At 42.9% G+C, this 22,666-nt stretch overlaps 1 protein-coding gene, 1 long non-coding RNA gene and 1 other non-coding gene across 3 annotated transcripts in view; 1 reads left to right on the top strand and 2 right to left on the bottom strand.

Moving 5' to 3' along the window:
* Nucleotides 1-749: 749 nt before the first annotated feature.
* Nucleotides 750-12,240, bottom strand: LOC115475542. Its single transcript, XR_003943062.1, has 4 exons — nucleotides 12,166-12,240; nucleotides 8,645-8,694; nucleotides 1,811-1,856; nucleotides 750-1,501 (listed from the first exon to the last, which is right to left on the bottom strand). It is a non-coding gene; the product is annotated as an uncharacterized LOC115475542 (long non-coding RNA).
* On the bottom strand, nucleotides 1,633-1,716 carry LOC115477017. The gene has a single exon (XR_003943266.1). It is a non-coding gene; the product is annotated as a small nucleolar RNA SNORD60 (small nucleolar RNA).
* Nucleotides 12,241-12,361: 121 nt separating the features above from the next.
* The window catches only part of TRAF7 (TNF receptor associated factor 7), a 66,016-nt gene continuing 55,711 nt past the window's right edge, over nucleotides 12,362-22,666 (top strand). Inside the window, 6 exon segments of the mRNA XM_030211393.1 lie at nucleotides 12,362-12,433; nucleotides 13,488-13,524; nucleotides 13,624-13,740; nucleotides 15,851-15,908; nucleotides 18,015-18,106; nucleotides 21,501-21,617. Coding sequence (XP_030067253.1) covers nucleotides 13,660-13,740; nucleotides 15,851-15,908; nucleotides 18,015-18,106; nucleotides 21,501-21,617 — 348 coding nt within the window. The 5' untranslated portion in view covers nucleotides 12,362-12,433; nucleotides 13,488-13,524; nucleotides 13,624-13,659.

The following is a 22,666-nucleotide window of genomic DNA, read 5'->3' as shown; positions in this document are numbered from 1 at the left end:
GGTCTGATACACACATACTAGTGTGACAGGGAGCTTAACCCCCTACATTCTCATTCAAGCTATCCAGTGCCAAGATAAGTACGTAAGTACCACCATAGTGGGACTGACCGAAGGTCCATCAAGCCCAACATCCTGTTTCCAACAGTGGACAAGCCAGGTCACAAATACCTGGCAAGATCCCCCAAAGTACAATACATTTATTTTATTTAATGTTTGTAAGCCACATTGTGCCTGCATGAGTGGGAAAATGTGGGATATAAGTGAACAATAAATAAATAAATTTTATGCTGCTTATTCTAGAAGCAAGCAGCGTATTTTCCTCAAGTCCACTGAAACATAAGTACCAGCAGAAGGACAGAGGGTAAACCCAAAACTAGGCTTCTGTTCTGGTTGGGCTCTGGAACTCTTTGCTAGAGGATATGGTGGCAGCAGTTGGTGTTTATTTGAAAGGAGCTTGATCTGAAAGGAGTCCATGATCTGCTATTGCTTGGCCTAGGATTGGTGGGGTAGAGTGTTGCTACAATTTGGGTTCTTCCCAGGTGCTTGTGATCTGGCTTGGCCACCATTGGAGATGGGATGCTGGGCTGCATGGACCACTGGTCTTTTAAGGGTCATTCCATGTCAAGTGGTCTGGTGGTCCCTGCGCAACCAACCACCTCCGATCGCCGAGTAATGAGAATTTTTTAATTGGCGGTCAAGCTGTGCACATAATGCAGCCCAATTTCTTTAGAATAAAATGAACGATGGTGGCAAGTTGACGACAATTTTTTTCCAACAACGCAAATGGGTAAAGTGGGATTGTCAGTTGACTCTGACATTCATTTATCACATATTAAGCAAAATCGCAATAATTAATAATATGAAGTATATTAAATTAATGCGAATCTGAGAGAAGTTATAAAGAATCTTGTGTTACGACAGAAACATACAACTACACCTGCACAGTACAGAATCCTATAGCCGAAACATGCTAATGCGCGGAATCAATAATGTAATGTTCTTGCCATCTAACCTAGACAACATAAGACAGGCTTACGTTTTTGTGGCAGACGAGTCAGTGTAGTGGCAAGAGTGAGCAATCTGAGTAATGGCAAAACTGATGAAAGACAGTCCAAAAACAGATTACCTATTCCAAGGGGTACTCAAAGATTAGTACGCTGAGAATGCCCAATAGGAACTCAGTCTCACAGCTGCTTGCACAAGTCCCTTACCAGGCCCCTCTCACAAGGTTCAGGTGTTCTTTCCATTTTTCCTTCATTCACGTTTCTGGAAGTGAGGTCTCCTGCAAACCCCAGCATTCCTGCAGCCAGTTTAAGTTCATAATCCTTTACCTCAACAGCACAGCCTATGATCTGTGCTCCTGTCTGCATAATTCTGATTCACAAACACAGAATTAGAAAATTCATCTGATATTTACTCCAACTGAACTAAAATGTTTATCTGAATATCTTTACAGCATTTTAAATACAAGTACCGTCTGAAGTTCTGTGATCCTGTCACCCTAAACAAAAAATAAAATAGAATGAGTTACTAGCTGTACTCTTCACAAAAAGAGACAGGACATTTATACACTGCTACTGTTGAAGATATCACCACCCTCATGAATAAAACAAATTTAAATCTAATCTTCCCAAGCCTCAGTTACATAATGTAATCAGGTGCTGTGCTTGCACTGTCAGACGAGGTGTCAGAAATGAAAAGCTGTCATCACTGGCTTGGGACAAGTCACACTCCTAGAAGAGATTAAGCTGGTATCTTTCGCAGCTGTGCTTAAGCCTCTAAACGTTCCCAGGAGATCTTTTATGCTTACCTTAGACAAGGTCACCAGAAGCAATCACAGAAGCATCAGATCCCATCTAAGGAGAAATGTACAAGAAATGTTACACTGGCAACTAGCTCTTAGTAGACTAAGATTAGACAGAACCACCTCTGCCCCAAATCAGACACTACATGGGCAATAATCAGTGGAATCATCACAGGTCATAAGTACAGTACAAACTATTATACTCCAGCTGAGCAAGGAGTCAATTATCCTAAAAGGAAAGCTGAACATTTAATTCCCAGTTTGTGAGTTATTTAATATGAGGTAGAGCCAGCAAGCCTTACAGTAACTTGAATTGAGCACAGGTGGACATTTACTACGTAGCGGGAACAAGGGGCATCGAGTACAGACTAGACCATAAGATCCTGCAGTGCGCAATGTCCAGAACACTGTGTCCTACCTCTCTGGTGCTCTCCACCAGAATTCTTCATGCCAGAACCAGTTCTTCAAAGACTGCTCGCTTGCCTATGGTGGGAAGTTCAAAACCTTCAATTACCTAACTTTAAAAAGGAGAAGTCCTTGAAAAGCTGGCAGCTGAATTTCTCCAGGTTCATCTGCCTATGTACAAACCATTTTATTTTGCAAACTGATCAGATGCTTTTAGCAATGTACAAGATGTGAATGAAAGATATGAAGTGCACGGAGCACTGAGGAAGTTCCTTACTGTGGGGGAAGGGGTGGGAGTAAATAAGGCCCCAGCACTAAAAGGAAATGCTAAAAAGTAAAACTTGTGCAAGTCAGTGAACAAGTGTAAAAGAGATGTTGCTACTGGTGCTGCTTGCGTTACTGCAGTTTGATGTCTCAGCTGCGTTCGATGCCATTAACCATGAGCTGTTACTTTTTAGACTGAGCGAAATGGGAATTGAAGGGACAGTGCTCAAATAGCTTTCTTCTTTTTAAAGTTCTAAATACAGTGCTTTGAAGAATGGTATGATATCCAGTAGTTGGAGATCTGGGATCTTCCCTGCCCCCCCCAGCTTTTCAACTTTATATGAGCCACCTGGGTAAATATTTGCAGTCTCTGAATATTTTCTCTTCATCATATGCCGACATTTTTTTTTCTTTCTCCAGTGCAAAAAATCTCTAGATAACACTTTCTTATTGATAAAGCTTTGAGTAGGCATTTGTAAAATTTTTAAAACTTAATACATAAAAAACCAAATTGGTATGGTTTGGTGACTACCAGAAGGTTGCTTCAGAAACAATTACCCTTTCCTCAGGAACTTCATTCAAGATCGAACCAAACTCCAGAGCGTTGAGAATAATATTAGATTCTAAACTCACTTATAAGTACCAGATTAATGTTCTGGTATGGAAATTTTTTTTTCCATTTACAATCCTCTTTGAGCTCATGTAGTTTTAAAACTACTGCACAGGCAATTTTGATCCCTCTACTCCTCAATTACTGCAATTTACAGCAACTACTCTGGCTACAAATAAAAGTTACTGCATGCCAAGTTCATGAAAGGTTTTATGGGAAGAATTTGAATATTGTGGGACAATTGTTGTGTGTGCTAGAGAGCTCTTGAGAAGCTCGGAAAATGTGACACGATATACCTATTGTACAGAATTTGAAGTTGAAATCAGTTTGGGAACATTTTTTTTCCTTCCAAGGTCCAAAGGTTTGGAATACTATTCCAGTTTCTATACGGATTATAGTTAATTATTATGGTCTATTTCGGAAAGTTTAAAAATCTTACCTATTTAACTGTACATTAGTAGTCCACTATAATAATGTCAGTTATGTCCACCCCTTGGATATTCTCTTGCTTGTAAACTGCTTGAAGACAGTATAGAAGCTTAGCTGAAATTGGGTGGCGGGGGGAAGAGGGGTTGTTTATTTACACCTTATATGAGTGCAAACAAAGAAACTGACAACTATTATAAAGAAGAATAATCAACAATTTTTATTTTATCAACTGTCCTCCCTTGGACAGAGGCTGTATAAGAACATTATACAGGAAGCAAAGTATACTCACAATACACAATCAGCAACAATACACAGAAATATTTTTGCTTATGTTACATATATACTACTCAGCTTATATACACTTACATTCGTACTGCACCCAATTCCTGCACGTCAGCAACCCATATCCTTGAAGCCTGTTCTTTCTTATCTGCAAATGTCAGCAACATTCTTTCTGCCCCTGCACAGACTTCCCGTCTCTGTTTCACAGCTCAAGGCTACACTGCTCAAGGCTAATCCCATGACACCCATATTGTGACTCATAGCTCTTTTGCCTTATACTTGCACTCCACTGAGTATTGGAACTTTCTACTGTTTAACTGGTTCTCATTATATTTATGCAGCATGGTTTATTATTAGCAAATCCTCCCTTGAACCTTGTAAAGCAAGGTTCACCAAAATTTCATGGTTATAGTTTTCATCACTGTTAGACTGGGTATCGTCCTATAAATAGGTAACACCTCAGGCCGTCATGGCAATGACAAACATTTTCTATCAAACCATAGAACTTTCGGGAGTCATCAGTAACCCAGGACAATTTGGTTCATTGTCAGCGGGCATTACATTTTGTATCTGAGTTACCATGGTCATCTTCAATGAATTTTGACATGCTCGTCTGCAGCAGCTAAGCAAACAAGGCAAACAACATAATAAGAGTCCTGCAACACATATGAAAACAATACATCCAGTCACAATCCCTCTTAACCATGGACCTAATCCTCCAAACCAATTTTTTATGGAATCCCACCATGACATATCTAATATTCCTTCATAATCACTTACTTGAGTTCTTGCTAGAGAAAGAATGCGCTGCATTACATTTTTCACAATGATTGATTTCTAATAACTGTACAACATGATGTATCATTCACAATTCCGCATACTCCTCCAGATTGTGCTAACATAAAATCAACTGCCATGCGTGTGTGCATTGCATATCTGGCTGTATCATCAGTTTGCTCTTGAATTGCTGTTAAAGCTATGTCTAATTCATGTGTTACAACATGTAACAGTGATTGTAATCGTCTGATTGACATACCCATTTCAGCTGCAATGGCAGATCCTGCAACACAAATTTACAGGGCAGTGCGGGGCGAGAATGAATTCAGTAAAGGCTTGGCGAGATTCTTGATTCTGTAAATTTAGAATTACGGACGTCTCAGTGGTCATTATACTTTTACGGGATTGGCCATAAAAACCAATGGTAGCACTTTCAGATTTAGAAACCTGAATTCCATCAGGTCGACAGCTAAGAACAGATGTAGTGGCTCCGGTGTCCAATAAGAATTTGATAGGCACTTGCTTAGGACCTACAGCCAATGTGATATATGGTTCGGCTTTACCTAAAAAGATAGTAGGACCCTGCTGCTGCTGTGTTAGTCAATATGTACCCTGGTCCGCTGGCCCTTGTCCTTGGCCAGCCGGAGGCTGCCAGGTAGAAAAAGACGTAGGACGGGAGAGGGACTGTTGATCAGGATTTACATTTGGAAGTTATACTGCTGTTGTGGGGGTCTACGACATTCTGAAGCAAAATGTCCGAACAGGCCACAGTTCCAACATTGTACGTGTCTATGATCGGGTGAGGGGTGGCCATATGGGCGACCCCTAGTTACTTGACCTCGACGCATACCTCTGCCTCGGGGGACTATGGGAGCAGGAGAAACCCAAAAAATTTGATCAGAAATGTTGTCTTGCATAGTTCCCTGTATTTTGACGACCTTCTGATCTTGACCGTGATCAGCGAGGTGCTTCTGTTCTAGATCTTTGATCTGCGGAGTAAGTAATTTTGCTGCCAGTTTCTGTTGGTCTTTTTGTGGGCCCTCAACAACCTTGCAATGAATTGTGCTGAAATGTAATAAAGTAGCACGAATCTCAGGCCATGGCTTTGTCATAAGAGCGACTACACCATCTAGATTGGATCTCATATTTCTGGGTAAGGTGTGGTAGAAAATATGCATGAAAACAGCGCAACCAGGCTGTATATCACCATCTTGTCCAGTCTGAGCCTTGTATAATGACAAACATTTACTTAAATGTGTGGTGAATGGTTCTTTAGGATCCCATTTAAGGGATGTAATGGAAGAAAAGCCTACGGGTGTAGGATAGAGCACATCTAGGGCATTACTTAACCTGGTGCGTGCGCGCCCTTCAAATGGGTGTCCATCCGCATCAGTAAATGTAAGCATCTGCATTTCAGCCTGTTGCGCCAATTGTGGGAGACTAATTCCCGAAGCTGCACACAAAGCTTTAAAATCACCAATTGCTAGCCTAGTACCCTTAAGTGTTCTGGTCAACCGCTTCCAGCTAGATGCGGCTACCTTTCTGGATACTGGGCAATTTGGTAACGATAGTACTGATGTCAATGGGAGTATAGGGCTTATAAGTGGCCAATGGAGCGCCGGTATTATCGTGCTTTATCAGAATGGGGGCAGTTATCTGTAGGGGATTTTCCTGTAGGCAATCTTTTGCCATAGTAATACCTTCTACATAATATTTGTAACCAGGCGCATCTCGCAATTCAGTTCTAATAACCTATTTGCTCAGGTGGTCCTGGATCAGGAGCCTTGCGTAAATCAGATAGATGTATCCAGGTGGTATGATCCGACAACTTTGCTGCTGTGCGAGTTAAATCAGTGAGAGTGAATGGCCCCACATAAACTGGATCCTTCCAGGTTTTGTGAGTGAAGTTTTTTCTTAAAACTTGCTGTCCTATAGAAAAGGAAAGAGAGAGATCATCAATTTTGTCCCAACGAGACTCTTTCTGAGTTGGTTTAGCTAAAGACTGAACCAGTTCCATAACTGGTTGCAATTGATGCCAGTAGACTTGAGGCGTATGCAACGGAGTAACAACAGGCATTCTCATATGTCTGCCTGTTTGCAATTGAAAAGGTGAAATTTTTAATTTACTCAGTGGCGAGCTACGTATAGACATTAAAGCCACTGGAAGTAAATCATACCAATTGTACTTATTATGTGGAGCCACAGACTCCAAGTCATGCAACAATGTTCTCAATTTAGTTTTCAGTATACCATTGTATCGTTCAACCAGACCATTAGAAGTCGGGCTATATACTGACACCTTGCGGTGAGTAATATTCAAGATAGTCTGTAATTCCTGCATGAGTACATTGTTAAAATGTGACCCATTATCTGAAACAATTTTATGTGGACAACCATGTGCTGGCATGATATGTACAACCACATGTCTCCTTAGTACAGGGAAATGCTTCCACCCATCTAGAGAAAGCATTGACCCATAAAAGGATATAGCGTTTACCTTGTATGGGGTGTATCATATCAGTAAAGTTGATATGCCATTCAATACCGGGTCCTGTTGGAGTAGGCAAGCATCCCATGGGTATGGCTGGACCTCTACGGGGAATGGTCACGGCACAAGAAAGACATGTTTTAACAATAGATTCCGCCAATTCTTTAAGATTGGGGTTCCAATACAGTAAAGATAAAGAATCAACCAAAGCTGAAATAGAGTCATGGTGCTCACCGTGTAGGGCAGTGAGCTTAGTAATAGCTTCAGCAGTAGATAAACAAGTCTTACCGGAGGGGTGTATCCATCCATTGGGGGTGGAAGTACAACCCGAAGTTTTCCAGATTGTTTGTTCCAATGGTGTGGGGGGGGGTAGAGCAGTCTGGGCAGTGTTCTTACCAGTGCGTGTAACAACCATGCATAAGGGGATAGTCTGAGAACTAACAACTTCCGTAGCCGCTATATCAGCAAGCTGATTACCACGGGCTTCAAAACTGGCAGCACCTGTGTGTGCCGGAACCCAAATAAAAGCTGTCTTAACCCCTAAAGCGAGCCTGAAGTAGATCAAAGAGCAATTCCCAATACCGGAGGTGCTGTAATGTTTTTCCATTAGATGTAATAAAACCTCTACGTTGCCATTTCAGGAGATGGAACTGTCAGAATATATTGTAGCTGACGTTTGACGCGGCATGTGTTGTATGGCGGTTATAACTGCTAGTAATTCTGCATGCTGTGCTGTGTGCTGGGGTGGACACAATAGTTGGTATTTCTGTATTATTTTTAAATCAGTGTTGACTTGTAATGCTGCAAGTGCAGAGAGTTGACGGGTATAGGGATTTAGGTGAGGAATGAGGATTAGGTGTGGAATGAGGTGTAAGTGAGGGCATTGGATTTACCGAATCCTGAAGAGACTCTTGGGGAGGGGGATCATCAAAAACTGAACAATATCCTAACGCAGGTTTGGGGTCTTTGAGGTTTATTTAAATTAGGACAAGTTAGGTGAGTACCTAGAGAACTCTGATATGGCGGGGGTTGCTTTTGAGCCTCCTCATCCGCCTTCATACGAGCAGTTTCACGTGCCTGCGTATCCATTTTCATTTTATCAGAATGAAACAAATCTGCCGTTACCATAAAAAGATTAAGAACATGCAGATGTTTCTGAAGGGATTTACCCTTTTTGTGCTGTTGTATGTATTTTTGAACTGACAATAGTTGGGGACGAACAAAGGAGCCCGTGCCTGGCCATGCCAGGAATGGGTCCTTAGTTGCATATCCTGCCCATTTCTCACAGACCTTTTGAATAACGGGTGCCTCGAAGGGAAAAGTATCCTTAACATGCACAAGGGGTGAGCAATTCTTTCGACTATCTACATACAGAACATAAGGAGTATTATCTGTCTCACCCTGTCCCTCTGCAGCGGGAGTGGGAGACGTCTGTTTATGAGCGTGTAAGCGTTTCATTATATAATAACAAGTTAAAGTCAATAATACAAAATATAATCCAAACAATAGTACTGCTACAAAGAGATATATAAAGAGAAAAGCAATGATGACTTAAATACTCTGCTTCAAGAGAACAAATACTCACGGTTTGGAAGATAGACTGTCTATGACCTACTCAATCCAGACTGGCCATTTCTGGAGATCATAGGAAAGAAAGTCACACGATTACCAATTCAACAACTTAATCAGAACAACGGCAGCTGCGTCCTGCCGCGGTCGCCAATTTGTTTATTTACACCTTATATGAGTGCAAACAAAGAAACTGACAACCATTATAAAGAAGAATAATCAACAATTTTTATTTTATCAACTGTCCTCCCTTGGACAGAGGCTGTATAAGAACATTATACAGGAAGCAAAGTATACTCACAATACACAATCAGCAACAATACACAGAAATATTTTTGCTTATGTTACATATATTCTACTCAGCTTATATACACTTACATTCGTACTGCACCCAATTCCTGCACGTCAGCAACCCATATCCTTGAAGCCTGTTCTTTCTTATCTGCAAATGTCAGCAACATTCTTTCTGCCCCTGCACAGACTTCCCGTCTGTTTCACAGCTCAAGGCTAATCCCATGACACCCATATTGTTTTCACATGTTTGTGACTCATAGCTCTTTTGCCTTATACTTGCACTCCACTGAGTATTGGAACTTTCTACTGTTTAACTGGTTCTCATTATATTTATGCAGCATGGTTTATTATTAACAGGGTTGGTGGTTGAGAGGCTAGGATAGGGGAGGGCAGACTTATACGGGGTCTGTGCCAGAGCCGGTGATGGGAGGCGGGACTGGTGGTTGGTAGGCAGGAAATACTGCTGGACAGACTTATAGTCTGTGCCCTGAAAAAGACAGGTACAAATCAAGGTCTTTTCCTGCAGTCATCTACTATGTTACTATGTAACTATGTTACATCAAAATAGAATAAAAAGTGAAGACTTGATAAAGTCTAAGCAGAGAAACCAAGTGTAGCATGGACCCCAGGGAAGGGAGGGTTAGCCAAAGACCTCAGACTATCCTCGGCAGAAAGCTGGCTTCAGGTCACCTTTTACTCAAATTGAGAAACCTGAACTCAAAGAATCCTTAATGAGGAAAGGGAGAGTAATGGGGGGGGGGAGGGGGGGGGCTGGGCCCCTCCAAGTGCTCCCTAGCAAACGTTCTTGTGACATGTCATATTCTATATACTGCTGAGGAATAAAGCTCAACTTAGATCAGGATCCTATAAAAAGCCTTTGCAGTCTAGGAGCTACAAGGTGAACAGTCACCATCCGCTGAATACAGATAAATATGGAGTGTTTCAGGGATGCATCACACCTTTAAGTGGGGGATAGTGAACTTCTCTTTCGCCATCTACTAGTCAGAAAACCCACAAGATCTGGACTAATCTGTGGGATACTAAGCAAGCATAACGTTTAAGCTCTTAATAAAGGATGCCTCTCAGCACCTTTCGGCTAATCCTACAGGTGAGACACACAGATCCTGGTAACAGCTGGTCCAATTCCTCCCCAAACACGAACACGGCAGGGAGTCCGCTCGACTTGGATGCCATTTCTGCTGACCAATTGTGCAGTCTCAAGGGCCATAATTTTCTTTTACAGATGCCCTCAAGTCAGAGGACCCATCTTAATCTGATCTACAAGGACCTAACCTGCTGCAGACATCCCCGAGTCCAACAAACACACTCTATGGTTACCAGCCCACCTGCAAGGCCAACAGCAACATTAAAGCTTTGCTTGAAAAGTGCATCCATCCATCCTGTGGTTCTAGGGGCTCCTCCAATGCTAATCTCAGGATCATCTTCCTAGTAACCAAAGACTTCACTGCATCCACTATACAAACAGAAGGGTGTCCCCTACGCTCTCCTACAGCAATAGTAGGGCAATACCCAAGGGTGCACCCAGCGAGCCCTTCTATCTCAAAGATCCTGATGCATAGGGGGAAAAAAAAAAAAGGGGGGGGGGGCGGGGGTGAGGTGTCTGCTCCAACTAGGCTGACTCAAGTGTTGTCAGATGGATGGGTTTCCCACCCAATTGGGCTGGTTTTTAAGCCAGGATGCTGGAAATTTTCGAAGGCTGTGGGAAATTGGGCTTCTTTTTTGTTGTAGCTGTGCGGGGTTTGCACTTTTTTCGGGGGCTTCTATTGGTCCAATAGAAGCTTTTCTGGGGTAGGGTTGACATCAGGGGCGGGGTTAATGACATCAGAGATGATGTCAGGGGTGGGGCTAACGATGGCAGAGGTTACGTTGGGGGCAGGGTCAGTGATGTTGGAGGCGGGGTTTGACTGGGTGGGATTTAGGCTGGTTTAGGGCCGATTTGGGGTGGGGAAAATTTTTCCCATCTGCCCACGCTGACTCCTCTTGCTGATCTGACAATGCTTCCTTAAAACCCTCTGAGCAGTCCATTCTAGGTTATTAACATTTGTATAGCGCTACCAGCCGCACGTGGCACAGAACACCTGACAGAGAGACAGTCCCTGCTCAATAGAGCTTACAATCTAAAAATATAATACAGACAAGACAAATTAAGGGCGAGGTAAGCACGGGGGGGGGGGGGGGGGGGGGGGAAGGGACAAGGGGAGGGCAATTGTGGTTAGGAGCTAAAAGCAGCAGTGAAAAGGTGGGTTTTCAGCATAGATTTGAAAACAGGTAGAGATGGAGCTAGACGTAAAGGTCCAGGAAGTCTATTCCAGGCTTAAGGTGCAGCGAGAGAAAAGGAGCGAAGCCTGGAATTAGCAGTGGAGAAGAAGGGGGACGACGAGAGAGAGCTTAACTACGAGACCCCGCTGGCCCGGCCTTCTTCAAGCACAAGAGGGAAAATGGTGAGCCCAGTCCGTCCATCCCCCACAGCCGACCTCCAGCCCTTGATGAGCAGCAGTTGCAGGTTGCCAGATGGGAAAAATTTTCCCCGCCCAAAATCAGCCTTAAACCAGCCCAATGTCAAACCCCGCCCCCAACGTCACCTCTGACGTCATTTCCCCGCCTCGGAAAATCTTCTATTGGACCAATAGAAGCCCCGGAAAAGCTTCTATTGGACCAAATTAGACCAATAGAAGCCCCGAAAAAAGAACCCACACCCTGCACAGCTGCAGTGAAAAAGAAGCCCAATTTCCCGCATCCTAGTTTAAAAACCAGCCCAATTGGCAACTTGCCAGCAACGCGGGTCGGCAGCAAAATGGCGGCGGTTCCCGCCAAAGAGCGAATCCGGACCGACCGCTCAAGCAGCTTCCGCCGCACGGGACCCCGTCAACCGAGGAATCGGGGCCTTTCAGTAGGGTTAACTTATGGCTCCAGAAAAAGGTTTTACTTCCATTGCTGGCTCAATCCGTCCTCTTTTTTCCGGAGCCATTGGGTAACCTTACCTGTCAGCACTCTGTCCGCAGGACCAGGACCGGGCCCGCTCCGACCCCCCACCCCCCCTTAAGAAATGCATAAACGCTCCAGGATCAGGTTTTCTACCCATAAACTATACCTTTTTTTTTTTAATTATTATTATTAATCAGAGCACAAGAAGATGGAGGGAAACCGAAAGAGCACACGGTCCTCTCACACTGGTGAGACACCCACAAAGCACCGACCGCCCCGAGTTCCCCCTCCTCGTACCTTAAAGGAAGGAAGGCGAGAGCGATGCCCACTCGCAGCCGCCTCCAGCATTGTCCTCTTCAAAATGGCGGAGCCCAACTAACTAACTCCCGCGCGCGCGCGCGCAATGCCTCCTGGGACGTGTGGGAGGGGAAACGTCCATTCCCACAATGCAGGGCGCGAGGCGGGGCGTATCCCGGTATGCACCGCGCGGGACAGGGCGCCGCCATTTTGAAGATGACGGCAGCGGAGGCAGGAGCGAGAGGGCTTCGCTCCTGCCTCGTTTAAGGTACGGGGTGGAGGAGGGGCGCTGCCATTAGACACAAGGGTGGGAGGGGGCGCTACTAGAGGGCCAGGGAGTGTTGTTGGTTTTTTTTTTTGGAAGGGAGGAGGGTTAAAACACTATAGGGGCAAGTGCTTTAAAATAGGGGGGGAGGGGGGCTACGGAGACAGCTTTATATTTTAATATATTGGAGGAAGTGAGGCCATAGCTACTACTACTACTACTATTTAGCATTTCTATAGCGCTACAAGGCGTACGCAGCGCTGCACAAACAAGGAAGAAAGACAGTTCCTGCTCAAAGAGCTTACAATCAAAATCAGGACAAACAGGACCAAAAAGGATAAGGGAACATAGTAGATGACGGCAGAAAAAGACCTGCATGGTCCATCTAGTCTGCCCAACAACATAACTCATATGTGCTACTTTTTGTGTATATACTGCTACTACTACTACTACTAATCATTTCTATAGCGCTACTAGATGTACGCAGCGCTGTACACATTATATGCAGGAACTTTCTCTGTCCCTTGAGGGCTCACAATCTAAGTATCCTACCTTGATTTGTACCTGCCATTTTCAGGGCACGGACCGTATAAGTCTGCCCAGCACTAACCCTACCTCCCACCACCAGCTCTGGCACAGACCGTATAAGTCTGCCCAGCACTATCCCCGCCTCTCACCACCGGCTCTGGCACAGACCCTATAAGTCTGCCCAGCACTATCCCCGCCTTCCAACCACCAGGAGGGAAGCTTGCTCTGCTGCCTGTGTTGTATGTGTTTAGTGGTAGGACAGGGCGTGGGGTCTGTGTGGGGAAAGCTTGAAGTGATGTCACCGCTGCCTTACGCCTTTTGTGGCTGGGTAAGCGTGATGCTGCACTGTTGTTGCCTGTGCTATACCAGTTCTGCAGCTAAGTAAAACACACACCTGTTAACTTATTGTCAGTATATATCTCTGTGGAGAAAATGTAGCAGTGCGTCTGTATTCAAGCATAGAATAGCGCAGAGCTGTTTAGTTAAAATGATAGTATCAACTTCTGAGCATCTCACTTTTTTCTTTCAGTTTCACCTGACACCAGCCATTCTCTGCTGGATAGTTGGTACGTAACATGCAAAAATTTTGTTGTAGAGGCATTAAAGTGTATTAAAGTAGAATTCTCTTTTGTTTTTCTATTTAAAATGAATATTTCTTCTCAAAGGTGTCATCATTGGAAAAATAAATGTTGACTTAGATTATGAGCGGAAATAAGAATCCACGCTACAATCGTTTCTCCAGTGGAGCAGCAAACGGCAATCCTGCTGAAAATATTAATGGGGTAAGAGAGTTGAATAGAGTTACCAGTCCTCATAGGGTTTCTTTGTCATACAAACATGAAGAACGTAAGTGTTAAGACAGACCAAAGGTCGGTTTCTAACAGTGACCAATCCAGGCCACAAGTACCTGGCAAGATCTCAAAAGAGTAAAACAGATTTTATGCTGCTTGTCCTAGAAATAAGCAGTGGATTTTCCCAAGTCCATCTTAATGATGACTTTTCTTTTAGGAAATTATACAAACCTTTTAAAAACCCTGCTGTTTTAACACATTTCTCTGGCAACCAATTTCAGATATTAATTTCACGTTGAGTTAAGAAATGTTTTCTCTATTTTCTTTAAACTTTACTACTTAGTAGCTTCATTGCGTACCACCTAGTACCTGTTATTTTTGGAAAGAGTAAACAAGCAATTCACGTCTACCCGTTCCACTCGACTCGGTGATGTCATTACAAGACGACCCCTCCCCACTGGGCATTCACAAGGGTTCTTTTGGCTGGTCCCTGCTCTTTGGAATGATTTGCCTAGAGAAATCCGAGGGGGGGCTAATTTTGTTGAAAACTCATTTCTTTAGGCTAGCTTTTAATGTACCGTTCAGGGGGTAGAGCGATTAGAAGGCCTTCTCTGCTATTATAGGATTGGATATGATTCTTCTGTGCATGTAGCAGGACTGTCCTGTCATGTTATGCAGTTCTTTTTTTTTATTTTTCTGCGATATGTATTATAAACCACTCAGGTCTGGGAAGGATAAGCTTTAATGAATCTAAATGTATTTTATAGACCTCTATCATATCTCCCCTCAGCTGTCTCTTCGTGGAGGAGTAGCCTAGTGGTTAGTAACGTGGACTCTGATCCTGGGGAACTGGGTTCGATTCTCACTGCAGCTCCTTGTGACTCTGGGCAAGTCACTTAACCCTCCATTGCCCCTGGTACAAAATAAGTACCTGAATATATGTAAACCGCTTTGAATGTAGTTGCAAAAACCTCAGAAAGGCAGAATATCAAGTCCCATTAACAAGGTTCCAGGCACAATCTCAAAGAGTAGCAACATTCCATGTAGAATCCCAAAGAATAGCAAGATTCCAGAATCCCCAAGAGTAAGGAGTGGAGGAGTAGCCTAGCTGACTTTGATCCTGGGGAACTGGGTTCAATTCCCATTGCAGCTCCTTGTGACTCTGGGCAAGTCACTTAACCCTCCATTGCCCAGGTACAAATAAGTACCTGTATATAATATGTAAACCACTTTGAATGTAGTTGGAAAAACCACAGAAAGGCGGTATATAAGTCCCATTTCCCTTTCCCTTTCTTCTCAGCCTCTGCCACCAGTACAGAAAGGGGCTCAAGATACAATAGTGGGAAGCTACGTAATAGAAGGAGATCATTTTCTTTCCATTAGTCCTTCTCACTATTCCAGAGGCCTACCCGAGGCTTCTCAGATGTTTAGTCGGATTGATGTAATGGGCCAAATAACTGTTACGTCGTATGTTGGTCGTAAGATCGGGAGGCGGGGCTGGTGGTTGGGAGGCGGGGATAGTGCTGGGCAGACTTATACGGTCTGTGCCCTGAAAAAAACAGGTACAAATCAAGGTAAGGTATACACAAAAAGTAGCACGTATGAGTTTATCTTGTTGGGCAAACTGGATGGACCGTGCAGGTCTTTTTCTGCCGTCATCTACTATGTTACTATGTAAGATACCAAGGGACAGAACTTGTCAAAGCAGGAACTGTGCCATCAAGCCGTCTTCTTATTCACACAAGGCTGAGCCCCCAGCACCAGCATCTTTCTGTGCTGTGGGGATCATTCACTGCATTCTCTGCTTGATGTCCATGCATGTGAAATAAATAAATTCAGGTTCTCTCTGTCTGTATAACTAGATACAATGCAAGGCATTTGTGCTTTTAATCATCAACTGTTTTAAGAAATGATTTAATTTTGGGTTGGAAAACGGGACTTTTCTTACTTAACATGATTTATTGCCTGTTCAGTACATAGATGCTCCAAAAACAGAAAACTGATTTTATGAATTTTTTTTTATTTATTACAAAGTTGAACAATTAAATGAAATGAAAAGTAAATACACACAGGCTAAGATGATATGCTTTGTCTGTTACAGACTAGGATGGAAACCACATTTGGTCCTGCGTACTCTGCTGTTACAACTATCACCAAGGGTAAGTGCAACAACACCTAGACCTTTTTCTTGAGTACTGACCCCCAAGGTGGACCCTAGCATCAGGTAGCTGTGATTCAGATTATTCTTTCCAATGTGCATCACCTTGCATTTGTCCACATTGGATGCCATTTGGATGCCCAGTCTTCCAATTTCCCAAAGTCTTCCTGCAATATTTCACAGTCCGCTCGAGTGTAACTTGAATAGTTTTGTATCATCTGCAAATTTAATCACCTCACTCGTCATTCTGATTTCCATATCATTTATAAATATGTTAAATAGTACCGGTCCTAGTACAGATCCCTGTGGCACTGTACTGTTCACCATTCTCCATTGAGAGAAATGGCCATTTGACCCTACCCTCTGCTTTCTGTCCAATAACCAATTCCTAATACGCACCAGAACCTTGTCTCCTATCCAATGACTCTTTATTTTTCTCAGAAGGCTTTGATGTCGACACAGGCAGCGTTTTGTGAATTGCTGCCAGTAGCCTTTCTAAGACAACGTTAAAAGGGTATGGCGGGGGGGAGGTGTACTCGGTTGAAGCTTGTTACACTTAGGAGGTATTTGGCTTGAAAAAGTGGGGAAATCCTGAGCTAGATGTCCAGAGGATGTTGTTCCAGTAACAGGTGAGGGAGATGAATAATTTCATCTCTGTCCACCTCTTTGTGCTTTCCATGGCCCTGCAAGGTGGATCAAGGCGGCTATTCAGTCTGCCTACATCAGCAAGAATCATCCGGTGCCTCAAGGGCTGATGGCCACACTCTACTAGGGTTCAGTCCGCTGCCTAATTGGAGACTCAGGGCGGCGACTTTAGTCATTGCTCCATTCTTTTGCTAAGCACTGCAGATTGGACATGTTGGCTAGAGTTTGCTCAGACTTTGACAGAGCTGTCATTTGGGGGGGGGGGGCTTGTCTTCCTTCACCCAATAGACTGCTTTGATACATCCTATTTGTGCAGAACAGTGGAGATGACGCTAAGAAAGAAGACATTGTCTTACCGGATAATTTTCTTTTCTTTAGTCGGTGACACCATTCTGTAATTCCACCTTTTGGAAGACCTCAGTTTCTTGATGATTTGTTCTTTACAGCCAGCAAAAAGTGCATTGCAGTAGTCTAGATGACTTAGCACCATTGATTGTACCAGGTTGCGAAAGATACCCCCTGGGAAGAAAGATTTTACTCTTTTGAGTTTCCACATTGAATGGAACATCTTCCTTGTTGTATTCTTCACATGGCTTTTCAAGTATAAGATTTCGATCAATGGTAATGCCAAGAATTTTTAGGGAGTCTGAAACTGGAAGGGAAAAGTTTGGTGTGGTTATAGTGGTGAATTTACTTGCATTACGTTGTGATGAAAGTATAAGACATTGTGTTTTTTTCTGCATTACGTTTTAATTGAAATGCATCCGTCCATGAATGCATGATTTGGAAGCTGTGGTTGATGTCATTAGTAATTTCCTTTAAATCATGTTTGAACGGGATGTAAATCGTAACGTCATCTGCATATATGTGTGGGTTAAGGCCTTGATTGGATAACGATTTGGCCAGGGGTGTCGTCATTAGGTTGAAAAGGTTTTCAAGTTTAACTTATTTATTGTATTTATGTTCTTTTCTTGGTTATTTTACTATTGTAAGTTTTATGTTAAAAACTCACCTGTTGTACACCACCTTCGGTGAATCTCTTCGTAAAGCCAGTTAGTAAATCCCAATGAATAAAATAAATAAACATTGTATCACTGAGGGAACGTGGAAGCTCCTGTAGACAGAGTCAAAAACAAGGAGTGGGAACTGGATCAGGCTCTTCGAAACAGACCACGGACACACAATATAGAATTACATTGTGAGTCCGTGGTCTGTTTTGAAAAGCCTGATCCAGTTCCCACTCCTTGTTTTTGACTCTGTCTATTCCGTGGGACTGTTGTGGTCTTTTAGCTCCTGTAGTAAGACGTTGCCAGGAATTTCAGGGCTATTGAACCTTGGGGTAGTTGAGGCTTCTGTTCCCATTTCACAGCTCCTAGAGCAAAGGGTTTAATTAGTAGTGTGATAAAGTTCATTACTTGCTCTTCAATGTATGTTTAATATACACTTTTTTTTTCTTTTTCAGCTGATGGGACGAACACATTTAAACAGCATCGCAGAACTCCCTCCTCATCAAGTACACTCACCTACTCCCCCAGGGACGAGGATGATGTCATGGTATGTGTCCAGAGTGCAGTGTTGTGATGGGAAGTAATTAGCTAAAGAGGCTTCTTTTTATTTCAGAGTCTTATGTGAGATCCTTATTGGTGATTCTGTTCAGGCTTGGGACAGGAACTTTCAAGGTTGCTGCAGGGTAGGAGTGAGCTGGTACAGGGCTGAGAGGTGCACTGGCAGAGCTGTAGGTGTGTGGGGCGGGGGTAATACTGAAATATCTGAGGGTGCTGTAGTGCGTTGGCAGAGATCCTGTACATCGAGATCTTGGCACTGCAATACAGGGGTCCTATAAATGACAAGAGCTTCTATGCCTTATGTGATTTGCACTTGGTTGATGCATTGTGGAAATTTTAACCTAATTTCTGTGAAAGAACAGCATAGTTCCAGTTTAAGGGGGCAGCTACTTTCTGAAGAGCATGTGAGAGCTGCTGAAAACAGTGAAGCCTGCAAGTTCATATTGCACTATGTCGCCCAAGAAAAGTGCTAGGGCAAGAACAGGGGCTTGGATGAGCACTGGAAAGAGCTGTTAGAATGTCATAAAGCAACCGGAATCCTTACAGGTACTGAGAAGTTATGCAACTAAAAAAAAGAAACAACAGCGCAATTTCCTTGATGTCACAGGAGTGAATGGTTTGGACAAAACAATTTCCTTGCTAGGGAGTCTGCGACGCTGCTGCAGGACAAAGTGAAAATAATTTCTGAACTGAAAAGGGTCTTTGAAGATACCAGTAGTATCAGGTGTAGTAAAAAAAAAAAACCTGAGAATATTTTGGAGATTTGAGAGGGAAGAGATGATGATGATCCAGTGATACTGAAAATTCAGCTTATGAAGGACTTAGGACTGAAAGAACATTCCCATAACACCCTGCAGCAAGAAATACCTGAGACTGATGGTGATTCATATCGTTACGTATCCTGAAAATAGTCAAGGTACAGACATCTGTACTGTGGGGGGAAAATGAAGAAGGGAACGTACCAATGTGGGCTTCTGTTATTTTACCACCATGCAACGAAAATAACTAAATCCTAACGTTCCCCCTATAAAAATGTTTTAATTTTTATTATTTTTTCTTTGGGGAAAAAGACCTCAGTGGCTTTAGTGGCCTTAATTTAGGCGCATTAGAAAGTCTCACAAGAAGACCACCATCACTGGCCTACAAAACCCCCCATACCTTTCATTGTCCAATTCCTATTTCTTCAAAAAGCACTCACATATATTTTTTGAAATTGAAAAGACATCTTTTCAAGGCTCACTAGGCTCTATGGAGCTGTCCACTTCGCTAATTCCTTCTTCCTTAGGGGTATGTTAGTCTGCGCGTATGATTTATTTATTAGGATTTATTTACCACCTTTGTGAAAGAATTCACTCAAGGTGGTGTACATCAAGAATCAGTCAAATAATTAATCTTACATGTGAATTAATATGTGTGTGTGTTAGTCCCGCATGTGAGTAAATTTCTGCGTGTATTAGTCTTGCATGTGATTTAATATTTGTGTGTGTTAGTCTTGCATGGGACTAAATGTGTTTGTGTGTTAATTGAAAGAAGATCTTGCAAAAAAAGGAAGTGAATGTATCTTTGGGCACTTTTTTCCTTGGGTATTTTCAAAGTGAAATTGATAACTTAGATTCCAACAATGCGCTAATTTTGTATGTGGGAAGTATGGAACCTGTCTTATAATTGGGGAAAAAAATAACCGAACTCTGTTCAATTGCATGGAGAAAAATACAGGATACAAAATTGGATATATCTTATTTTATGACTCAGAGCAGAAAGATACCTTTTTCTTTTTGAAGTTTTATTCTGATCTATAGTTGTTTGAGTCACTCCAGGGTGAAGTTTATGCTATATAGAAACAGACAGTTCCCAGAGGCCTCCTCTGCCTGGAGAAGTCCACCTGTATACCTTACAGTTTTTATATGGTGGTCCTTTACTAACGGGTAACGCGTTCCATCAGGTCTGTTTTATTCCTATGAACCTTGCAGCAGATAACATGCGCAAACCGTTAATAAACGACAAAGCATTTTACTTAATTCTAGGTAATGACAGCTGATTACCTCTCACACAAAGCTTTATACAGGAGCTGCAGTTTGCACTGTTCCACAGTCTGCCATAGCAACTTTGTCCTTTTCATTTGCATCTCTGAACAGCACAAATCCCTCTTTTTCACAGATAGGGTATATGAACAGCCCTCCAGTGCACTTCTTGTAATTAAGAGGTCTTTACTGGTGGCAAGCCAGTGTGAAATCTAATGTTTTTCAAGTCAGCTCTGTGATAATGCTCAGTACCGGCTTATCCTTAGGAAATCCAGGTGGTCATTGGGGCCAACCGCAGTTAAAGCTATACAGTGAGTCCTGACAGCTGTACTTCCAAATGCCCAGTGAGTGGTTACCCATTGGGCAAACAAATCTACTGTCTCATGTAGCAGAGGAGATGTTTTTACATTGTTTTAAAATGTTTTGTTTTTGTTTGTAGTATTATGTATTTTATGTATTTTGAATGTTTGATTTGTGATCTGCCTAGAACGTTTGGATTGTGTGGAATATAAGCTTTTTAATAAGTAATAAATACATAAAGTACAGTCTCCAATCAGTGAAAGATAATGACTCCACCCCCTCACCCATTCTCCCTCTCCGCACCCTTTGTCTTAGCCTTGCTGTCGCTGGTCTTAAGCACTTCATTTAGTTGAAATCGTGTTGGAGATTTATGAAAGGCTCTTGCTGGGCTCGATGGACCTCGGACTGATTCAGCACGGCTTTTCTTATGTTCTTATAAGAAACTAAATAAACTTACCTTAAATCAGCAAGACGCGGGAGTACTTCCTATTTAAATTGGAAATGCTTTGAAAGCCAGCTGCAGACATGCTGTCTGTGGCAGCAGGCTGCAGTATTGCTGTTTTGCTTTCTCACTTGGACCTGTCCTGCATCCTTCGCTCCCCTGCCAAAACAGGAAATGGCCAAGTGGAGCTCTCGTAGAATTCAATAGCAGGAAGTGTCCACATTTCCATAGAGAAACTTGGCAAGTGGCTGTGTAAAGATGACCAAGTACCTGGGAGTGAATCAATCGCCCACCTTCTCTTTTTCTCACATGTGATTACCTCTTCTGAGCTCTGATAGAGTTTGGTTGGTGCTTCAGTGTGACTTCATTTCAAATTGACTGATCCTTACGCTTAATGAAACCTTTGCTTCTGATAGTGTTGGGGGAGGGGTGCTGTCTATGCATGTGCATGCCATGTCTCATAGAATTGCAAGGCATAAAGTGGGGAGGAACAGATTTGTTAACATTTTTTCAAAATATAAAGATAAGGACGTTTTCAGAAGTTCACTGTATTTTTGAGGTTGCTTATCTCGCTCAAGTTCTCGTTAAAGCTCCATCTTTAACCCTTTCTTCCCTTCTAGCCTCCTATCAACACTCCCCGACGCTCTGACTCAGCCATCTCTATACGCTCGATGCATTCAGAGTCAAACATGTCCTTGCGCTCCACATTCTCACTCCACGAGGAAGAGGACGAGTCTGTAAGTGTGTCTTCATGTTTGGGACTGTGGAATAAAGTCTGGGCTTAACATGACTGCACAGTTGATAGATAACTCATTGCTTCTTTTCCATTTTTGTTTTTTTAATTGGACTAACTGAATACATTTTTGACTTGCTTTCAGAGGCCAGAAACTACTTCCTCAGGTCCAGACTCTTCTGAGGCATGAGGTCTCTGGCCTCCGAGAGCTGGCCTAAAAGGGGGTTAAGTTAGTTCAATAAGAAAGTATCACCTTATTTTCCATTTTTGCTTGTATTAACTTTTAAAATGGACTAACATGGCTACCACACTGCTTTCAGAATGCAGTCATGGATAAAGTAAAGTGCACAGATTTTCACCTCCTTAATTTTATTGCTTTTTAAAGCTGGGCGGCAGTACAGCTCTGATTCTATGCAGTGTACGCGCACTGGGCTGCTACAGTCATTTAAAAGCTAGATGAAGATTTAAGAGTTATACTGAGGCTGCCAACTGGATCCAGATTCGGAGGACGGTGTCGATCTAGTCCTGGGTTTACCCTGTTGCATGTAGGGACTTGTAGTTCTGATTTCCTCATTGCATTCCCTAAGAACAGTAAGACTACACGTCCCAGCATGCACTGGAGTAAACTCAGAACATTCTCCAAGGATAAGCAGGGCAGTTGTACCCTTAAATCTAGGTGGCGTCATCCTGATGGAGTCCGGTGTGGACGCTACCCAGCGTTGTTCTTATTACTTTAAGAGACTTTTGGCAGCTGTCCCATCGCACATGCTTGAGTACATTCCCACCTGATGTGTGTGCACGGGATCCTCAGTCTAGTTTTTTCCACGGAGCTAGAAGGTCACATCTCAATCTACTCGTCGATTTTTTTTTTTACTTTATGTTTGTGCCTTACTCTGTGGTTATTTTTATTTTATTACTTTTTCACAATATTCCTTTACCCTCTAATTTCTGTAGTGTTTTCGGCTCTTATGTTTCCTTCTTTTTTTGCGGCTCCTGGGGCACTCTTAGGCTGGAGCACCGAGCTCAATTTGAGGTAAGCCCTTTTTTGGCCTC

This window comes from Microcaecilia unicolor, chromosome 8 (assembly GCF_901765095.1).
Source record: "Microcaecilia unicolor chromosome 8, aMicUni1.1, whole genome shotgun sequence".
Lineage (NCBI taxonomy): Eukaryota > Metazoa > Chordata > Amphibia > Gymnophiona > Siphonopidae > Microcaecilia > Microcaecilia unicolor.
This window is presented reverse-complemented; position numbering and strand designations above follow the sequence as displayed.